The 21,117-nt window shown below is 37.7% G+C and overlaps 1 protein-coding gene across 4 annotated transcripts in view; it reads left to right on the top strand.

Moving 5' to 3' along the window:
• Positions 1-3,636: 3,636 nt before the first annotated feature.
• LOC121297462 (testican-1-like) overlaps positions 3,637-21,117 on the top strand; it is a 198,493-nt gene continuing 181,012 nt past the window's right edge. For all 4 annotated transcript variants that reach the window (XM_041223796.1, XM_041223798.1, XM_041223797.1 and 1 more), the window contains exons 1-2: positions 3,637-3,909; positions 4,265-4,441. In XM_041223796.1, the coding sequence (XP_041079730.1) occupies positions 4,265-4,441 (177 nt within the window). In that variant the 5' untranslated portion in view covers positions 3,637-3,909. The remainder of the gene's footprint in view (positions 3,910-4,264; positions 4,442-21,117) is intronic.

Here is a 21,117-nt window from a genome sequence, read left to right on the forward strand (position 1 = left end):
CTGAGGAATAAAGCCAGATTTATTGTAATATTTCATGTTCATTTTTGTTTTAGCTGTGTCCAAGAAGGCTGTTGAATCACTACCTCTAAATGTTTTTTTTAGTCGGTGTGCATCCATGTTTTGATAAGGTTTACTGAGTTTATGAGATTTGTGGAGGATTATGATCCACGGTGATATGAATGCAGACTGCTCTTCTGTGACTGCTCTTCTCTCTCTAATGAGCCACTTCAGAAATGTTTAAGCTACTATATTTCTAATTTACAATTTTCAAAAGATACTTTCAGTGTCTACAATAACATTGCAGTATGCAAAAAAAGGTTGATATTCATGAAACTATTCTGAACTGCAATTAAAGAAGCCCAGATGGGTCAAGTCTCACTCATTTTAGAAACGTTTCAAGCGCTCACTCAAACAAAGAACATGGTAGGTTTAATGAGATATCACACACCTGGTTCTCCGAAGGGGGAGCGGGTTAATATAAAACTGTATTTTAATAATAAAAAGGGACTTTGAAGTGTTGTTTAAATAAATCTGGAGTTAAGCTTTGTGAATAGGTCTAAACGAATCAATGTATCCCAGTAAACGGTTATCGAGGCGAGTTGGGGTCATTTTAGCGGTACATGTGTTGTTATTATAACACCTGATTCTTGCTGTATTTTATTGACACAGGATTTACATATGTTGTCGCCCAGGATTAGATTTCATACTGTCATCGCTAAACATTTGTAAAAGGGCCAATCTATTTCACCCATTCTCGTTTCGCGTTTGTTACAGAAGAATATCGAAATTTTAAAAGATAACACAAATAAACATTTGCTAATGTTACTTACAAACACGTGTGTGTGGGGGAGGGGGGGTGAGAGAGAGAGAGAGAGAGAGAGAGAGAGAGAGAGAGAGAGAGAGAGAGAGAGAGAGAGAGAGAAGAGAGAGAGAGAGAGAGAGAGAGAGAGAGAGAGAGAGAGAGAGAGAGAGAGAGAGAGAGAGAGAGAGAGCGAGAGCGAGAGAGAGAGGGAGAGAGAGAGAGAGCGAGAGAGAGAGAGAGAGAGAGAGAGAGAGAGATTTGTTTACACCTACGGCCAAAAGCTTTGCATCACCATATAGAATTAATTCATTTTACTCCATAAAGTCGAATACAACCTGCTGAATGTTACTATTACAGATTGAATTATATATATTTTTTTTCGTTTTCCATCTACTTAACGAAAATCTGACACAATCTAAAACAAAATTATACTACTATTATGGGTTCCTCTAGACTTTTGCAATATCATTTTGTAGTTTCTTTGATTACATGCTGTTAAATAAAACATCTTAATGATGTCTCAATACTAAAACACGAGAATACCAACAAAGGTTTAGCTTTTTATTTGGGTGACAAATGCCTGTGTGCTTGTAAATTATTCAATGTGACAGACATACAGATGGGTTTGTAGATTTTGCATTGATAGGCGCACAAGGCTGAATAATCGTAGATGGGTTTGTATACGTGCAAGTCCATCTTTTGCTAATCTGGAACAGGTCGGTCGCTTGAGCTTTATCTCTCCTCACACAGTTACTCTTGAGGGTTTTTTTTTTTCTGTCTCAAGAATATTATCAACAAAACACGAAAACACATAAATGGTATATCTGGATATTGAGTTGCTTCCAGGCACCAATAAAATAGCAAATCGATAAGGGTGTGTGTATGTGTGGGCGGTACAGGGGGCAGCTGGTCGCTTCTGTTCGATCCAGTATTTAAGAATAAGTCGAAATAGTAACAGCTCAAATAATACAATGTGGAAAAATCCTCCCCTGCAAAGTAATTTCTTGTATGGGTTGCTTGACGTAGCCTATCTATATTCTTATTAATTATTACAGTATGCCTACGTTATCACCACGTTGTGAAGATTTTTTGTAGTTGCTTACTTTTTTATGTGTCATATTCTTAAAAATGGTTGGACTGCACTTGCGTCCCGAGTAAATGTGACCTACAACACGTTAAAAAGAAACTACAATATGTTGTGTTATATATCATTATTAAATACACAAGCGGATAAACTAGATATCCCCAGTGGATAAAACGGGAGGAATACGGTTTGAAGTTGGAAAGGATTAAAATATTTGGGGATTTAATGTGTTTGTGTGTTGGAGTGTGTTTAAAGCACAGAGCAGCTGTGGACTGCCTTGTACATATAAAATGTATACTTCGCCTATTATTGCCTGTCAGACCTATTGTTCATCACCGCACAGGCGGTGCTCATAAAACGCAGTCTGGACTTCTCATCTGTTATTACATACAGTCCAATGTATATGCCACTGGGGAGCAGCAGCCTTCGAGTCCCTGCGGTCCTGACTTGCGGAGGAGAGATCGGCTAACAAAGCATAAACCCGAAATAAATCAGGCGAGAAACTAATGCAGAACACCATTGTTACTGAGGCATTGGTGGATAGACGATTACACTCCCCGTGATGACATACCTATGTATGGGATGGGGTAAAAGCCGGAACGAGACGAAAAGGCCTGGATCGGTACTTTAATGAATTCAATTGCTTTAAAAAAAAAAAAAAAAAAAAAAAAACTGCATAGAAAGTTACACACACGTGAGTTACACAAAGCTCCCGGAACACTGCGACGAAAATTATACACATAATACAACTAAGTGAGAACAACATAACATTATTGAAAAAAACCCACCGAACCGACCTTTCATTTCCCATTCTGTACAATAGTGTTATGTTGTGTATATCATTTTCTTTAGCACCCCGCATTAACTTTGTATGTCTGTACTGCAGTAAGACCACTTAACGGTAAGAAACTGCTCCTCCCTTCCACGCGTCGACTTCAGCACTACTTCCGTGGTTCTGAAAAAACAGCTCCCTCGTACCCATCAGAGTTAATTCGAGAGTTAATATTCACTATTCATCTGCTTATCTCTTTCATTTCACACCGCTACCACGCCATATTGGAACTTACTGTACTGGAAATTCGATGAGGGTGCATGCAAAATATTCTTTATCATCCAGTAAAAATATTTTTCACAGCAGTTTGAGAAACATTTTATAGCACAGAATCAAAATACACCTATAAACCAAATAAGGATACTGTTTCGCGTATACAGGTTAATTAAAGGGTTGCCTTTTAATATGAAAAATGTGTTTTTATGCTTGACTCCCATCCCCTCCGGAAATTACTTATTTTGTATCCCCTTCTCCCCGTAAATTTTTATATATATGTAAAAGGTAAAATATATATATATATATATATATATATATATATATATATATATATATATATATATATATATATATATATATATATATATAACTGGTGGTTCAATTTTTTAAATTTCTTTTTAACACTGAGTGTAATCTATAATAATTTAACACATTTACGCCATAACAAAATCATACTTGGTTTTACTTATTTAAAGTAATTCATAATGAATAAGCCCATTCGATCAACCCATTGTCGATAGGAATGATGCAATGTTGTTATTTTAATACTTGATGAAAGACTGTTTCTTCCTGCATAGAGGCACTGATTCGTTGGTGCATCGGGATTTACACCTGCCTTCTATGTAAATGAGCATGCTGCTATCCTAAGGGACAGCGGTATGCTGGGAGGTGCCGTATCGGTTTCTGAAGGGGGAGCCTGTGCTCATTGTTATATGCTTCATTCCTCCTACTGTGTTTGCAGTTGCAATTTTGTGTCAGTTTCATTTCGGAGTTGGGAGGAGGCGCAGTACCTCCTTGAGTTTTATTAATATACATTTTAAAATAAACACGCACCGATATATACCGTCTTTCAGAGAATCTGTGGGATTTTAGCTTCGAAGAAACCAAAGCTAAACCTTCATCATAAAAGAACCTACAGTGGAAGACCAAATCTAACCTGATCTGAAAGAGAAACGAAGCATCTAAAGAGAGAAGGTTATTTATTTGTTTGTTTATATTTGCATTTTTTTTTTTTGGTTCCATTTTAGTTTAACTGCTTTCTTCTTAGGGCTTGCTGATGCGCTGTAGTGTTTGTAAGAAAGGGAAAGTCATCGCAAATGCCAGATTGCTTACTGAATTACTGCGTTTGCACAAAAGTGCACTGTAATGTAACCCCTTTTCCCTGGTAGTTTTCATTCCTAATCGTTGCAACTGTTTTCTTAACTTAGAACTTCAACAAAACAGTACCTCTAATATAAAACGTAGGCTGAGTTTTTATCTATTCATTTTTTCTTGTGTTATTTTTTCCTTTATTGCGTGTCTTTTTTATTCTCTTTTCGACTGTTTTCAGATGCTGTTACACTTTTTCCTGGGGTTCTTTGCTTTGCCTCTTCTGCAAGTTGAAGGCAGGCGTCCAGAAATGATCACCGTTAACAATAACAACAACGGAAATTCCTTGGACAATGACAAATGGTTGAGCACCGTCTCCCAATATGACAAGGACAGATACTGGAACAAATTTCGTGATGTGAGTGACTGGTTTACATTTTTAAAACAAAATTAGATTACGGTACATGCATTTTGTCAGCGACTAGAGCCACGGCGGCTACTGGAATGATGAAAGATATGCATCTCAAGGCACTGCGAAGTACCAGCGCTGAATTAAAAAGACAGCTTGCTTCTACATCTAAATTAGTTGCTATCAGTTCCTAGCACGTTAGCGACCCCCAGATTTAAAGTGTTGCTCCTGTCACTGGCAGTAACTATAACGGAATGTTTTTGTAGAACTGTCCACCTTTCCAACTGTGTGTGTGTGTGTGTGTGTGTGTGTATATATATATATATATATATATATATATATATATATATATACACACACACACACACACACATACTCACACAATAGACTTAGAGGGATTGGTGTTGAAAAAGAGGCAGTCACCCCTTAATACACGGGATGGTCTGATTGGTCTTCAGATCTTAAGAGAGTCCAGTTGGTGTCAGCTTTCTTGTCTTGCTAGGCTGGGATTCTCTTCAAGGGCCTTTTTGAGGCACACAAACTTAGAACAGTATGTTGATCATAATGTTTGAAAGCCAGGTTTCACTGCACTGATCCATTTCTCACACAAAGATCGCCACTGTATCTCCAGAAAGATGAGCTGAAAGTAAAACTAGTCAGGATGACTTGCCCATTGTTATCATGTGCATGACTCAGTTTTTTACTTGACAAAGCAGAGTCCTGCACTATACTTGTTGAAACATTTTTATTCCTCATCTACATAAAAAAAAAAAAAAAAAAAAAAAAAAAAAAAACTTTTGTATTTCCAATAGTGTGCTCATTATGACATCACATGACTAGAAATCACAGCACCCATATGGTAACAGAATAGGAAGAGCAGTGAATCTTCCTAAGTAAAGCAATACAAGCCCTTACTCTTAGCTGAATGAAGGCACACACCTTCAGAATCTGGTGTTTCAGGTTGCTGTTTGCTGTGTTTTATTTCTATTGGAAATGGACAAAGTTGTTTGTTATGGTTTCCCCTGTGGCAACATAAAGCAGTTAATTAATCAGCATCTGGACTGCTGACTTAAAACCTAATTCCTGGTTTGTTACTTATCTGCAACAGATTAGTGTATCTTAGTTCTGTACCAGCAAGACACAAGTTCTCGCTCCAGCGTCTTAGTTACAATGACTTCACACGTGAATTCAGGCATTTATCAGCCACACTGATATGTAACCATCTTTTTATATTGACTTATGCATATGACCCCTTATGGCTGACTCTTAGTCTAATTTTAATAGCTGAAAAAAAATAGATTTGGTTGTTAAAACTACCATGTCAATAGATGTTATCATCTAGTATTTAAAAAAAACAAAACAAACAAACAAAAAAAAAACAACATAGCACACTAAAAACCAGAGTATTTTTTGTTATGTCATTTTTAAGATTTAAAAGGTAAAATCTTACTTTTTTCTTTTCTTTTTTTAAATTGCTTTTACAGAATGAAAAAAAATGACACAGGTAAAATGTGCTCAGCACGTAATGCAGTTTGCTGAAGCCATCTGTCTGCGCAAGCAGGAATATATTACATATTCAATGATTTGACACAAAGCAACGTGTGATGCGAGCATGGTCTCACTCAGTTTTAATGTAGGCTTTTATGAAAAAGGCACAGTACTATATTTAAATCAATCTCTACCATGCTATGTCCCTGAGTTAATAAATTAAACATAGGGAATGACAAATACTCACCAATAATTCATACAATGCATACCCCACATGACTGTGAAAGGTATAAAGAAGGCCCCGAGGGACAAAAGGGCTTGAATGACATATGTAGTAACAATAGCATTGTGATCCAGGGTCAACTGATTATTCATAAAATCAGTTATCACTTCGAACAGATATCAAAAAGGGACAAATAGAACAGTAGGATTCCTCTGTTTGTGGGTGAGAGCCTTTGGTTTACAACCGTAAAGATTTGTGCAATCAAGTCTATTGCAAATGGCCAAGAGAAATCTCCATAGCCTGCCTGAGAACACTCCAGCAACAACTCCGTATAAGAAAGCCAGCATATAATTCAGCACCTTTGCTCTTTGAAGCTAAATATATAGTGATACTAAAAGCAACTTAATACAAGTATACCACAGTTCTTTTAGCATTACTGCATATTCTACCATTGTGTGTTTTATAGTTATGGGTGAGACCCATAGAAGTAACCCACTCTGCAAGTCTTTCTTTGATCAGGCAGTGACACAGTAAAGGTAATATGAATAAAGTTATAAGAATAATGATATAAATATTCTATGAGTTAATGGGGACTCATATATTTAGCACTTCGAGAGCCAGTTCGATTATTTTACTGACCTGAAGTCAGGTGGTTTATAGCCAGTTAGAAAGCTTTTGTACAATACACAGGAAACAGTTATCACAGCACGAAATGCTTTCGAGAATATTGCACAGCACACCCACACCACACTGAGCTAGCCTTTGGGCTCTGTAGTGGCTGAGCAGTTATTCAAACAGACACTTGTCATCTAAGAAACTGTGATAAAAAGCCAAGGACTCTCAAACAGCCATCTATCAGATGGAAAGAAATGACTTTCTGTCTGCCCTGACCTGTGTTGGAATTAAACTGATAGCTGAAGAGCTGAAAGAGACCACTGCAAGAGGCTGAGAGATGGTAGCAACCACACAATGCATAAATTAGTCCAATGTTCTATGGCACAATTCAAAGGCTTTGTCCTGAAACGTGACGTAGACAGCATGTGTTTTATATTCAGGGCTTACACATGTTTACAGTTTTTGCTGTGGAGTGCCTTTCTGGAATTTTGACTAAATAATGCTATACAACAGAAAAAAAGAAACATGGCCATGTGTATTTTTAAAGTATGTGATGACAAAGCTGCAATTTTGATTGAATCCTCTAACCTTAACCACTCTGCTCTCCACATTTCTACCTCACTTGCTCTATGTGAACGCAGTTAGAATCCTGACAGCATATGACAACATCAGTCTCTGGACATGCAGCACTTAGAATATTTATCTGCATAAGAAAAAATACGTCAAACTTACTTAAACACTCAGAAATGATGTTAAGTGGCCCAAATACTGCTACATTGGAAAAAAAATAAAATGAACAGAAGGCTGTTGGCCTTTTGAATAATCCATAGTATTTCCCCTGAGACTGTATCATGCTCACTAAAAACCCGAGCCTGAAGTAGAAAATCTACAGTTATTCATTTTCAAATGTAGAGCTCATAGGAATTTGAGCAAAACAGCAATAAATAAATAAATAAACAAACAAATAAGGAACAGATTTTCACAAGCATAGGTGCATTCTGTGGGACTGTGAAAAAAGCTCATCGTGCTCATTCACATACCTTTATATCACTAATGAACTGTCGCTGCTTGATTATGGCAAAAATAGAAACAGTGATTAAGAATAAAATTCTTATGCAAATAAAAAGTGCCAAGACACCATAAGACATCAAGGCACAACAGTTTGAGGTATTTGAACAGAATTGTCATTTATATGCATTAAATAAGGTTCATCTAACTTTGGCATCATCTAGTATTTTAGGATTGAGGCATACATTTTTTTAAAACTAATTTAGATCTTTTATTTAACATTATGTAATCACAGAAACTACAAAGTGATACTGCAAAAGTCTACCGGAAGCCGTAATAGTAGTACAGTATTTCATGGTTCGAAAGTGTCACATTTTTCAAGTATGTAGAAAACTACAAAGCGGTATGTAATTCAATATTTTAACGTAACATTACGCAGCAGGTCTCATTCGAAGCATAATTCTATAGGGTGATGCAAAACCTTTGGCCATAGCTGTACGCTCGTTGCTGTAATGTTTGAGACAGTCATGTAACATGCTTCATACTGAGAACTCCAGAGAGAAGCTGAAGGTAGTGTTCATGGCTGCTGTCTAATGTTACCATTGGTGTCTTCTTTAACCTTTGAGCTACCAAGCTAAACGGAATTGACTCCCCTGCTGTGCCTTGGTGACAAAACCTATTATCTCAAGGGATTTCTGACAGGGTCCCAGAAGCAGTTCAACATGGTTGTTTTGTCAATTTCACAAACGGTACTTTCCAATGCCAATCAGTTACATACTCTCTGTATATAAATAAGCTGTGAGTTATACAGGAGCGGAGTGAAACTTGTGATGCTCATTTACCACTGTCATCTTTATATCCTCTCTTCCTGTGTTATTTATAACTGACATGGTCCCTTGTTTAATTGCTCTAATATAACTGATTTGCATATTCTTGAACGACTTTGTTACTGTGCGTCTCGTATCTATAATCACTTTGTAATATCATTTTAGCTAGCAAATACCACCATCTGGTGAGCAAATATTGTGATTGTGCAAGTTTTTGTATTTCTCTTCAATCAAAATCAAAATTTCTATAAATATAATACATATATGCTGATTATTATTATTATTATTATTATTATTATTATTATTATTATTAGGCTTCCATCAACTTCAAACTGCTCCTGTTCACACGCGGTGTAAGCAATCAACATGAAACCTGATAGATATCATCCCGTGTAGATTGCAGTTCAGATGCAAAAGCAATTGCACTCCTGTGTGAAACTTTGCATATGTTATCAGCAACCAAACCCGCTTCAAGTTTGTGTTTTACTATCAAAATGGCTGCCACAAATTTTACCGAAACGTGCCCCTAACAGCAAACAGTGTTTATTTGAAAGCTGTTTGACCGACAAACTCCAAACTTGGTAGGCGTGTTCCCGGTGAAAATGGAATACAAATTTGGCAAAATGATGTTGTTTTGTTAAACAAGATGGCTGCCGGACCTACATTTTCAAATTAAATTTAAAACTTTAGTTACCGGTTCGAGTCCAGGTTATTCCTTTGCCGACTGAGGACGGGAGCGCCTAGGGGGTGGCGCACAATTGGCCGAGTGCTGCCCGGGGGGAGGAAGGGCTGGGTCGGCCAGAGTGTCCTCGGCTCACCGCGCACCAGTGACCTCTATGGTCTGGCCAGGCGCCTGCGGGCATGCCTGTAAGCTGACTAGGGCTGCGTTGTCCTCCGACGTTGTAGCTGTAAAAAAGCAGGCAGCTGATGGCACACGCTTTGGAGGACAGCATGTGTTTGTCTTCGCCCCTCTCGAGTCAGCGCAGGGGTGGTAGCGGTGAGCTGAGCCTAAAAACACTACTAAATTGGGGAGAAAAACAATAAAAATAATTGGCGACTACTAAATAAAAAAATAAAAAAATAAATTAAAACTGCTTCAGTTTAAAAACGGTTTACTTGATTAAGTCCAAACCTGATAATCATCATGCCTGTGTCAGTACAATTGACTTTTTCAAACATGGTGTTTGTGCGTGAACCAAGATGGCCGCCCAACACATTTTTTGGAGAACTGGTGAAGCTACTGATTTCAGACTTGTCAAATATCAAGACTAAACCCACTTCTTCCAGTAATTGCTTAAGTGTTTGGTACTGATACTGGGGCTTGGGAGCTGCAGTTCTAGTTATTATTATTATTATTATTATTATTATTATTATTGTACCTTTTGAAAAATAAACTAGACATATTTTATTTTATACTTGCCATCAGCTAGACTATGAAGTCAAACATAGCTTGTAATTCACATATAGTAAATGCAATAATCAAATGTGACTCAGTGAAGGGTAATACTGAGTGACTTCAGAAGGTCAGGAATGTGAAAACAGGAACAGGTTGTCTAAAGGGACCTCTTCAGATTCAGATAATTAGTTCAGCTGGGATGTTGTTTTGTTTTTGCTTTGTTATATAATACGTGACCAGGTTTTGATATACCATTTACATTTGTCTTCTGTGGGCCGTGTCAGAAACGAATACTGCAACAAAGAGACTCAAAGGTATTTTATTTGCCATTTTCTTCCAATTAAATTATGGTATAGTTATGGTATTGATTGCATTTTGATTGTCTTTTGGAAACTTGAGAAACTGTTCATAAGAACTGTTGATTTTAAGCCTTGGAATGAGTTGAAAGGTTCTTTCTTTCTTTCTTTCTTTCTTTCTTTCTTTCTTTCTTTCTTTCTTTCTTTCTTTCTTTCTTTCAGGAGAAGTAAGAAAATATTTAAAATAAATACACTTTCTTACCTTGAGCACCAGCACATTTATAACTGTACCCCCCCTCACCCTCCACCAACCTCACCCTTGGATCTTTTGTCCTTGTAGCCGACCACTTCCTGTACCGTTGGTTCAGCATCGCTCTAGATCAAGTTGAAATTGGACTATATGACCTACACAACAGAACTTAATTTTATACCAGGAAGGAGTAGTTGTATTTGAAAAACTCAACAAGAAAAAGCAAGAAAACAACCAAATAATCTCCAGCACAACAGGAAGGTGGTGGTGGCAGTGATGATATTGCTAATCTTGAAAAAAAATTTTAAGCCTTGGTTGTATTTTTTTTAATGTATTTTAATGTATCGTCTGTTAGCGCTAAAGGGTAAAATGACCTCCCCTATTTGAAGAATGGCCCTTTTAAACCTCACTCAGTGATGTCACCCTTTGTCATTATCCAGGACAAACAGGTAATTCTGGTGAGTGCAGACATGACCAGTGATCTTCAGGAGAAAAGGGGAGGTGGAGAGGAGATAAAGGCTGATCATTCTCTACCACGTCTAACCTTGATTACAGGAGAATACTGACAGATACTGGCAGCATGGAGGTGTGTGGTGGTGGCTGTAGTGCATCCTCCCCATGCACATGGTTATCAAATGAAGAGGAAATCTTCCTAGCAGACAAATACATCACATCTGTGTGTATAACACAGCAGCAGTGTTGTTTTTCAAAGAAAAGGAGCATGTGCATTTGGCTTTTTGGAATGGTTACAACCACATGCGTTCCTACATCCTATAAATCGGGGTACTTTAGTTTAATCCTTCCACCCTCTTCTTCCGGATGAAATACCTCCCTAGTAAGTTTCTGTTGTAGATCATGTGGAATAGAAAATACATTTCAGATGCTCAAACAGGATTTATGTAGTTGTGTGTTATTGGAAATATGTTTTTTCTGCCTCTGTTAGCAGGACCAAAAGCAATGGAATGATTCTGAAAGAAGTCAGTAGGTTATGAAGGAGTCTTAAAAAATAAGGAAGATTGCTTATGTTTTTAAGACACCATAAAAAGCTACATTGTCACTTAAAAGAATAAATAAATAAAATGTAATTTTCATGCTGCTGGCAGGGTCTGCATTCTGATAGCTCTGCACGCTAAACCTTGAAGCAGCCTATATTTATCCTTCAGTTTCTAGATTCAGCACCCATTGTGCTGGATGCATGCTGATGGCTTGCTTCCTGTACTGCTTGGTGACTGAATCAAAGTGTTCAAAATCTATATGACTGGGAAAGCCTGGGGAAGTTTTCTCTTTCAGATAGACACCGGTTATTGGTTTGTGATTTGACTTGATCTTGACAGACGCCTATGGAAAATGATTTGTATTGAAATAGATGGTAAACTGCAGCATTTTTTAAAACTATGAAAATTATGAAATATTCATGTCTCTCCAGATGGCCCTTCTCCGTTGCAAACAGGCTGTCTTCACTAATTCATCACTGCTGCTCCCTTCAGAGACGCAGCAGTGCATCCCATTGCTCCAGTCCACTACATACTGTCACACAGTGTGAGAGATGACAGACAGGTCCACAAACTCACCATGATCATCCATATTGCCCAACAAGTGGAACCTGTAGGGTAGTGCTTTTAGCTGAATTGAGCTGAATGGCAATGTTTTGTATGGAGCGTCATAGCATTGTATGGCTTTAAAATATATTCCACATAATTTTTAGGTATATTACTTTTTTTTAAAATTATTTAGAAAGCTGCTAGAACACATGATAATACATATTACATGTTAGGTGTATTAAAACAATAAAGTGTTGAATGTTCTGCTAAGCGATGTTTATGTGGGTGCCTGGGGGTGAGTTTGTACGCTATCATCGACTTGTTAAATTGTCTGCTTGTTATGGCTTTATTGTCTTAGGGTAAACACACCCCATGCTGTCGAGGCAAATTAGTGGTCTGATTAAATGTACTATATTACTATAGTGCAGTGGTCCTCAAAGTAATTTAATATAAATAATTTTTTTAAGAGTTTTAGCGGGAGTTATTCTTGGCTCAGATAAAGCCAAGTCTCAGGCAGTAATTGTGCATGCTCGCTTATTTTTTTTAATAATTTACATAAAATACGCAATGAGAATATTTTTAAATAGCATGTTTACACAGATAACCATGAATAAACTAAAATAAAAGAGGTTAGTTAGCATCTCGCTTCGTTTCAATTTGACAAATTTGTCAACACTACTCTGTTTTAAAGATCGCTCAGAGAAAGTGGATTCGTAACTAAATATACTACGGTGGTTCCATTGTCTGGTGAACTAAAAAAAAAAATAGAGATAGAAAATTAAATTACATACTGAAATGTATTATTTTTCTCAATAACAGTCTGCGAAATTCAGTGCTTACCCGGCCTACCTCTGCTCACGGATGATTGAACAGCTGTCAGATCTTTCACTTTCCCTTTGGCTACTCACTCGCCTTCAATTTTCATGTAGAATACCGTGACTGGTCTCTGCTTGTTCATGATTGGACAGCTGCGTAAAATTTGGCAGATATTTAACATCGATAATGGATAATTGCAAAGCATATGACATGGTTTATTTAGATTTCCAGAAAGCTTTTGACAAAGTCCCGCACAAAAGATTAATTCTCAAACTGAACGCAGTTGGCATTCAAGGAAACACATGTACATGGATTAGGGAGTGGTTAACATGTAGAAAACAGAAAGTACTGATTAGAGGAAAAACCTCAGAATGGAGTGTGGTAACCAGTGGTGTACCACAGGGATCAGTATTAGGTCCTCTGCTATTCCTAATCTACATTAATGATTTAGATTCTGGTATAGTAAGCAAACTTGTTAAATTTGCAGATGACACAAAAGTAGGAGGAGTGGCAAACACTGTTGCAGCAGCAAAGGTCATTCAAAATGATCTAGACAAGATTCAGAACTGGGCAGACACATGGCAAATGACATTTAATAGAGAAAAGTGTAAGGTACTGCACGCAGGAAATAAAAATGTACATTATAAATATCATATGTGAGATACTGAAATTGGAGAAGGAATCTATGAAAAAGACCTAGGAGTTTTTGTTGACTCAGAAATGTCTTCATCTAGACAATGTGGGGAAGCTATAAAAAAGGCTAACAAGATGCTTGGATACATTGTGAAAAGTGTTGAATTTAAATCAAGGGAAGTAATGTTAAAACTGTACAATGCACTAGTAAGACCTCACCTTGAATATTGTGTGCAGTTCTGGTCACCTCGCTATAAAAAAGATATTGCTGCTCTAGAAAGAGTGCAAAGAAGAGCAACCAGAATTATTCCGGGCTAAAAGGCATGTCATATGCAGACAGGCTAAAAGAATTGAATCTGTTCAGTCTTGAACAAAGAAGACTACGTGGCGACCTAATTCAAGCATTCAAAATTCTAAAAGGTATTGACAGTGTCGACCCAAGGGACTTTTTCAGCCTGAAAAAAGAAACAAGGACCAGGGGTCACAAATGGAGTTTAGACAAAGGGGCATTCAGAACAGAAAATAGGAGGCACTTTTTTACACAGAGTGTGAGGGTCTGGAATCAACTCCCCAGTAATGTTGTTGAAGCTGACACCCTGGGATCCTTCAGGAAGCTGCTTGATGAGATTCTAGGATCAATAAGCTACTAACAACCAAACGAGCAAGATGGGCCGAATGGCCTCCTCTCGTTTGTAAACTTTCTTATGTTCTTATGTTCTTATTGGTTAAACTTACTGTCAGTACCTGTAACTGAAACAGACACAGTTTATGTTCCACCCAGCTAACTTATGATTAGGCTACCGCAGAGACAATGCAGATATTCAATTGGTTGATCGTATCGTAGAAGCCCTTCAGGAAAAAAAAAATAAAAATGTTGAGTACGTACAAGCAGAGAATAAGCGAGCGGCGCTGCCAACAGACTGCTGTGGTGCTTTTGTTGGAAAATGTGCTTAAAGCTTTCTTTATTATTCCATGCTACGACCCGCCAGAAATGTGTTCATGACCCATAATTTAAGAACAGCTGCCGCAGGCACGATGGCCTGGCTTCATGGGCACAAATTTGCCTGTGGGCACCACTTTGAGGACCACTGCTATAGTGCTATAGTGAATATAACAAAAAGACTAATTAAGATGCAGCTGATCTTAATTTTTTTCTGAGTTTGACTATAATGGAAAGAGTGATTTTCAGGCTGTTTAGTTGACAGTAGCTAAACAGTCATAGTAATACCTCTCATTTCCCCCCTTGTTCTAAAATCTCTTGTATTATTTCTGTTCTGACTTTCTAAAAGGATTCCAGCTGAAATCACGTTTCTGTTGTTGCTGAAGGTTCTCTGTGCCTAGTTCTGATTCGGACCTCGGATTTACTTTCCCTGGTAAAATTGAGCTCAGTGTTAGGTAAGTCTACTGCTTAGCACTGCCCTGTTCTTGTAACTATGTAAATTTGCACCCAGCAAAAGGTGTCTGCATATCTAAGAGACATGATAACAAACTGGTTCTTGTATGATTCAGAGGTCAGTTGTGAACTCGGGCAGATGACCCTTGTTTATGCTACTTGTTCAACAGAACTGCAAACTTTTTGTAACTTATCAGAATAATTATTAATTAAAAACTCCAGTGGAGCGCTTCAGCCAGCTTTAGTGTTTGGACAGTGATGAGAGTCACTGGTGTGTAGAAAAGGTACAGGGATGTCTGGACTCTGGTTAATTAACTCTATGTATCTTGGGATCTTGAGATCCTGGAGAATTGCTGTCATGCAGCTTTCAGTGAGCAAAGAATGTCTGCAGCGCTATTTTCTGTTGTCATTGGGAAACTCGTAAACATGCCACTAGTGACACAACATTATGGCCCTAGAGATTCTCAACCATTCATTTATTTTTTAGTTTTACCATCGCAGGAAAGATTTACCATCTTGGAGCGGAGTTACTAATGCTGAGTAATCCAGTAATCAGACAACAGCAAGTAATATATAGAGATACTGGTACCAAGAACCAGATAGGAGTTATCCAAGCTCAATGCTGTTGTGAATAGTGGGATCCTGAATAGAAGGATACACATGAACGGTGAGATATTGTTTAAATGAAAAATGTAATTTTGGTCCAAAACAAAGATAAGGGAAGTATCATTCACATGTTTTTGGAAAACGTTTTCAGTTTTTAACGCTATAAGATGTTTCAGACTCCTTCACAGCTGCACTTTACCAGTGAACTCAGAAAACAACAATTTAAAGTACAGGTCCTTACAGTGGTTACCATTGGGTTACCAGCCATAATAATTTATAAGGTCCTTCTAATCATCCTATTTCCAAGTTTTTTGTTACTCTATTCTGGTTGAAATTAGGCAGGTTGAACCATTGGATTCTTAAGTCTAAATTGAAAGCATGCTTTTTTTTAATGTGCTTTTATATAGCTAGTTGTAGCTGGAGTGTATTGTACATATGAGCTCTCTGAAACTAATGGGTGGACATATTTGAAAGCTTCTTTCTTTCTGAACCATTTTCATTCACTGCCACACATTCCCAAAGTTCTTCTATTAATGGGAACCTCTGGAGCCATCACTTCCCAACTCGAACAGAGGCTTGCTCCTTCTTTTCTTAGGGGTCGAGTTAAGAGAGCCTGTGGTATTTAACCAGGATTAATTAGGACGGAATGCCTTCTGTAAACATACGGATAATTAGCTGACATTTATCTGCCTTCTTCACAGAGTTGTTGTTTTGTTATGCAAATAAGGCACAGACAATATGTGGAACACATTTTTTTCCCCCGCCTTTGTTAAGAATTCTTTCTGAATTAATGACCATAATTTAAAAAAAAAAAAATTAATTTGTATGCTTGAAATTATTATTTTTTTCACACATAGTGTATGTTCTGTTTAGTTATTCTTAGACAATGTTTTATTTATGAAGTGATTTTAAGGTTCTTGGCTGGTCATCTAAAGCAGCATGCCTTAAGGGGTTTACATAGTGTTGGTCTTTCATTTTGCTGGGCTTTTGTTCTGCGTGTCTGTGACAGGGTAGCCATGTGGTGATGTCAGGCCAGAAGCAGAAAGAAACAAACAGGCACTGCAGGGCAAAATAAATATTCAAACAAAAACAAGTCACAAACACAATAAGAAAATAAATATTCCAGGTCAGGCTGGGCAAATCGCTTTCACTGTTCCTAGATTTATGTTAGTTTAGTTTTCTCAGCAATGGGAGGTCCTCCTTCTCCTATTGCTGTGGGTGGGTCAATCCACAGTTTGGCGCCCTCTTGACGGGACCGAGGCCTGGCAACAGGGGACCCAGACATAGTGGACATGGTGTCGGGAGCGCAGGCAGGCGAGCAGTCGGCTGGAGCCCCAGGCAGAGGTGCAAGCCCAGGCGACCATGCAGCGATGAAGGTGGCAGCAGGAGCTCCACTTCTCCCAATGGTGGTGGTAGAGGCAGAGGTAGCTCCTGCTCCTCTCCTCTAGATGGCGAAGGCGGCAGGGGCGACTCCTCTTCTGGCTCTGAAGATTGCAGGGGCTCCTCCCTTTCTGGGAACTGAATGCAATAGGGCTCCTCTACTTCTGTCGGCGGAGGTGACAGGGGCTCCTCCCCCTCTGTTGCGAAAACAAAAATCTGCAGTACCTGTTCCGGCCTGAGTCCAGAAAGCTCTGGTGATCCCATGTTAACACCACGTGTGACAGGGTAGTCATGTGGTGACGTCAGGCCAGAAACAGGAAGAACCAAACAGGCAGTACTGCAGGGCAAAAAGATGCTGAGGCGCCATTTATTTTTCACACACACAAAAAAAAATAAAAAAATACATGCTGACAGAGCAAAATAAATATTCAAACAAAAACAAGTCACAAACAAAATAAGAAAATAAATATTCCAGGTCAGGCTGGGCAAATCGCATTCACTACTCCTAGATTTATTTTAGTTTAGTTTTCTCTCTCGTCTCCGCTGTTCTCGTTTTCCACTACTGGACACCCACCCGGATTGCAGAGAGATGCAGGCTTTTATGCAGGTAACCATCTCCCGATTAGCAACAAATTAAACATTTAATTAATAGGGAGATGGCCACCTTCTGCACAAGGTTTTTTAATTGTGGATGAGGCTTCCCACCCACACTACCAAACAAAAAACACCTACGGCTCTTCACCGTCACATTTAAAAAAACAATAACAACACGCACGGCTACGCCGTTGCATTTACATAATAAATCATAATAATAATAATAACAATAATAACAATAATACAAAACAAATATACTTTATAGGAGCATGGCTTTTCCCTACCCCTTCTCATGAACAGTGCTCCTTGCCCTGTTACATTTAAATTTAAAGACATCAAAACCATTGTTGTTATATTTAGAAAAAGAATAATTGCAAGGGAATTAGGTAGCTTGCAAGTATCTTAACCTTTGTTATCCAACTCACAAACCTCTATACATTTTCACTATTAACCCTGGGTACATTTGCAGACAGTTTCTAAAAGAGAGACCAAGGATTGGATGTTCAGTCCCTAAGAAAGAGGTCCCTGCTAGGCATGCTTCAGGCATGTAGCTGGGCAAAATGGGAAAGCATTGCTTTTGCAATTTCTTCTCAGTGGATTATGAGACTCTTTAGAGCACCAAACCTTCTCATATGTGCTCATGGATGTTTTTTTTTATTTTAGATATTCTATAACACTTTAAAATAAGAGAAGATTTCAGCTTGGCTGACTTCCCTCAGTCTTTTGCTATAGCAGTTGAGGCAGAGAATTTGCAAACGCTTGAATTAGCCCACCCGCCAATATTTGGAAACACTTGACTTGGGTTCTCGCTGGTGGGCCGTAGGGACTCATTAGTTACTAGTTGCTATATTTTTTTATGTTATGTGGCAGGTGCACCCACAAGCAAACCCGCCGTGGGCCTTACTTTACACAGGGGGCCAGTTTCTTTTAAAGATATTTTTTGCTTGGAAGCAGCTCTCAGATATCACACTGTTTTTGTTTCCAATGCGTTTCCAGACTGCAGGCAATTAAACTTACATTATTGTAGCAGACTGCTGATATGCACCCAAGACTGTGTGTAACCTGTGCAGCTGTAGAAGTTGACCATAATCCCCACCCTCCTCAGAGAGAGGCCGCTGTGTTAATTGGTTGCTAACGGCTTTTTTCTGCTTACTTAACTGCTGATGCTGAAAAAAAAGAAAAAATCGTTTCTGATGTAGGAGTTACAACTGCTGATGCAACCTTAATCCTAACTCCATACATGTAATATGCAGGGAAGGGTGTGTGGGGGGATCTTGAAGGAATAGCCACTGCAGCAGGTCCAACTGTTACTTTTTATCAACTTTACGACCTATTAAGTATGCAATATTTTTCTACACATTGACTGTGCTTCACTATGCCAAGCCTTTTTTTTTTACAATGTTGTACCACACCTACCATGCTTTCAGTATGCTTTTACAACATCTGCCAGGGTGTACCACAGTAAAGTTTCTAAAGGAATGCCCTTTCTTGGGGAACATTCTAATTTAGAACCACCTAGCAGTATGAATGATCAGACTGAATCTGATAAGAGCTAACAGAGTATCTGCTGCTATAACTTAAACAACTGATCCTTTAGCTAAGCGGTACATTTTGTTGACCTGGTTTCATTCAACTCCTTACAATATATTAAAGCTTTCCTCGGTGCATCACATCTGTATTCAATTGGCTGTTTTTTTTTTTTTTTTTTTTTTAAAGCGATAAGTGTGTGTGTGTGTGTGTGTGTGTGTGTGTGTGTATGTGTTTGTATACATAAGTAAGGGCATGTGTTTGTATACATAAGTAAGGGCATCTGTTAAGAAAATAATAATAATAATAATAATAATAATAATAATAATAATAATAATAATAATAATAATAATAATAATAATAATAATAATAATAATAATGGGTAGTGAATTTGAGTTTCACACTAATGCAAAGTTGCATTCCTGAGGATCCAGCCACCTTCCACTGATAAAGACTAGAGCTAGTTTGACTCTGACTCTCTCACTGTAGATGTGAGATGAACCCCAACAAACTGCCATTAGCTCGATCAATGATGTGGAAGTGATTTCTATCAGGGATTATGTCTCAGGGGAGGGCATGAATGACAACTAAAAATACTGTCCTCAGATTGAAGGGCTGTTCAATTCTCAGATCAAATTACTTGACCTTTGTAGTTTTCACTTAACAGGAAAAGTTGAGATCATATTATTATTATTATTATTATTATTATTATTATTATTATTATTATTATTATTATTATTATTATTATCTGTAGTAAATGTTCTGTATTTAGGATTTTACAGTGTTATTATTCACAGGTGTTGTATGCCTGTAGTAAGACAATGCATGCTACCTGTACTTAAAAAGTGCATATCTTAACCAACATTGCATCAACACAGCTGTACAAACCAGCCAGCATAATCAGCAGATCAGTATGAAGCCCACTTATACAGTTATTTAGATTTTTCAGAAGGAAGAAAACATTTATATAAAATTCAAGACATTTTTCAACAGTGAAAAAATAATAACTTTAAATGACCTACCCTACTGTACATACAAGTCTGATATGGCATCTCAGGTTTTTAGTGACATTGAATAGTCAATGAAAACTTGAAGGGATTACAACCTTACTGAGTCAGTTAGGTCAATGAACTAAAAGGAGTGTACTGTCTGTGCTGTGAGTTAAATAAGTTCTGTTTATCCTCTGACACAGCTTCATTAATTTTGGTGGTGTTTTAGGGAAATTTGATTATACATGTGAATTTTGTTTAACAAAATGGGAAAATGTTTTTCAGCTTTCGTGCGTAAATACATTTTCTACATCATTTTCTGAAGTTCAGAAATTTTAAATTTAAAAACAATAATTAAGATTTTAGGTTTCAATCTTACAATAAAAAACAACACTCTAAATATAATTAGCTGGAAGAAATCACTCAGATTTTGAGCCGACCACCTTCAGTACCTGTTTGGTAGCACACTGCAATAAAGAGCTTAAGCCTGAGCTCCATACTAAAACTGGGGATCAGCTTGTCCCCAACTTTGTTCCACATCTTTTTGCATTGCAATTGGTAATAACTTAGTACACAGCTGGGGGATCCCGAGACAGTACTGTACTAGCGCTTGTGCAATCTAATACGCAGCTCCGTACTAACTGCACGTTTGTTGCAATTGACCCACTACATTCAGCTGGGTGTATATTATTATTATTATTATTATTATTATTATTATTATTATTATTATTATTAAATCTCCTGCTTGCTGCCTCCCTGAGATGTTACTCACTGTTACACGGTTAATAACATTTCAATTGCTAATCATAATTGACGAACCCTTCTAATAAATAGCACTGTATTAGTTGCCTAGGCTCTGATCCCCAGAGAGGAATAATACCATTCATTATCGTACTCCGTTTCTCCACTTAAATTGATTGCCAGACATTGGGCTTTACCGTACTGACTGTAGTGAAATAGTGAGATACTGTAGTATGTTGGCAATTTGCTATATTTTATCTTTATGAGTATGGGGATATATATGGACATTATAGGGATGCATTTATGTGTAATACTTTTATATTTAGTACATTTAGGCAATCTACAGTACATGATGTTGGAGG

This window comes from Polyodon spathula, chromosome 22 (genome assembly GCF_017654505.1).
Source record: "Polyodon spathula isolate WHYD16114869_AA chromosome 22, ASM1765450v1, whole genome shotgun sequence".
Taxonomy (NCBI): Eukaryota; Metazoa; Chordata; class Actinopteri; order Acipenseriformes; family Polyodontidae; genus Polyodon; species Polyodon spathula.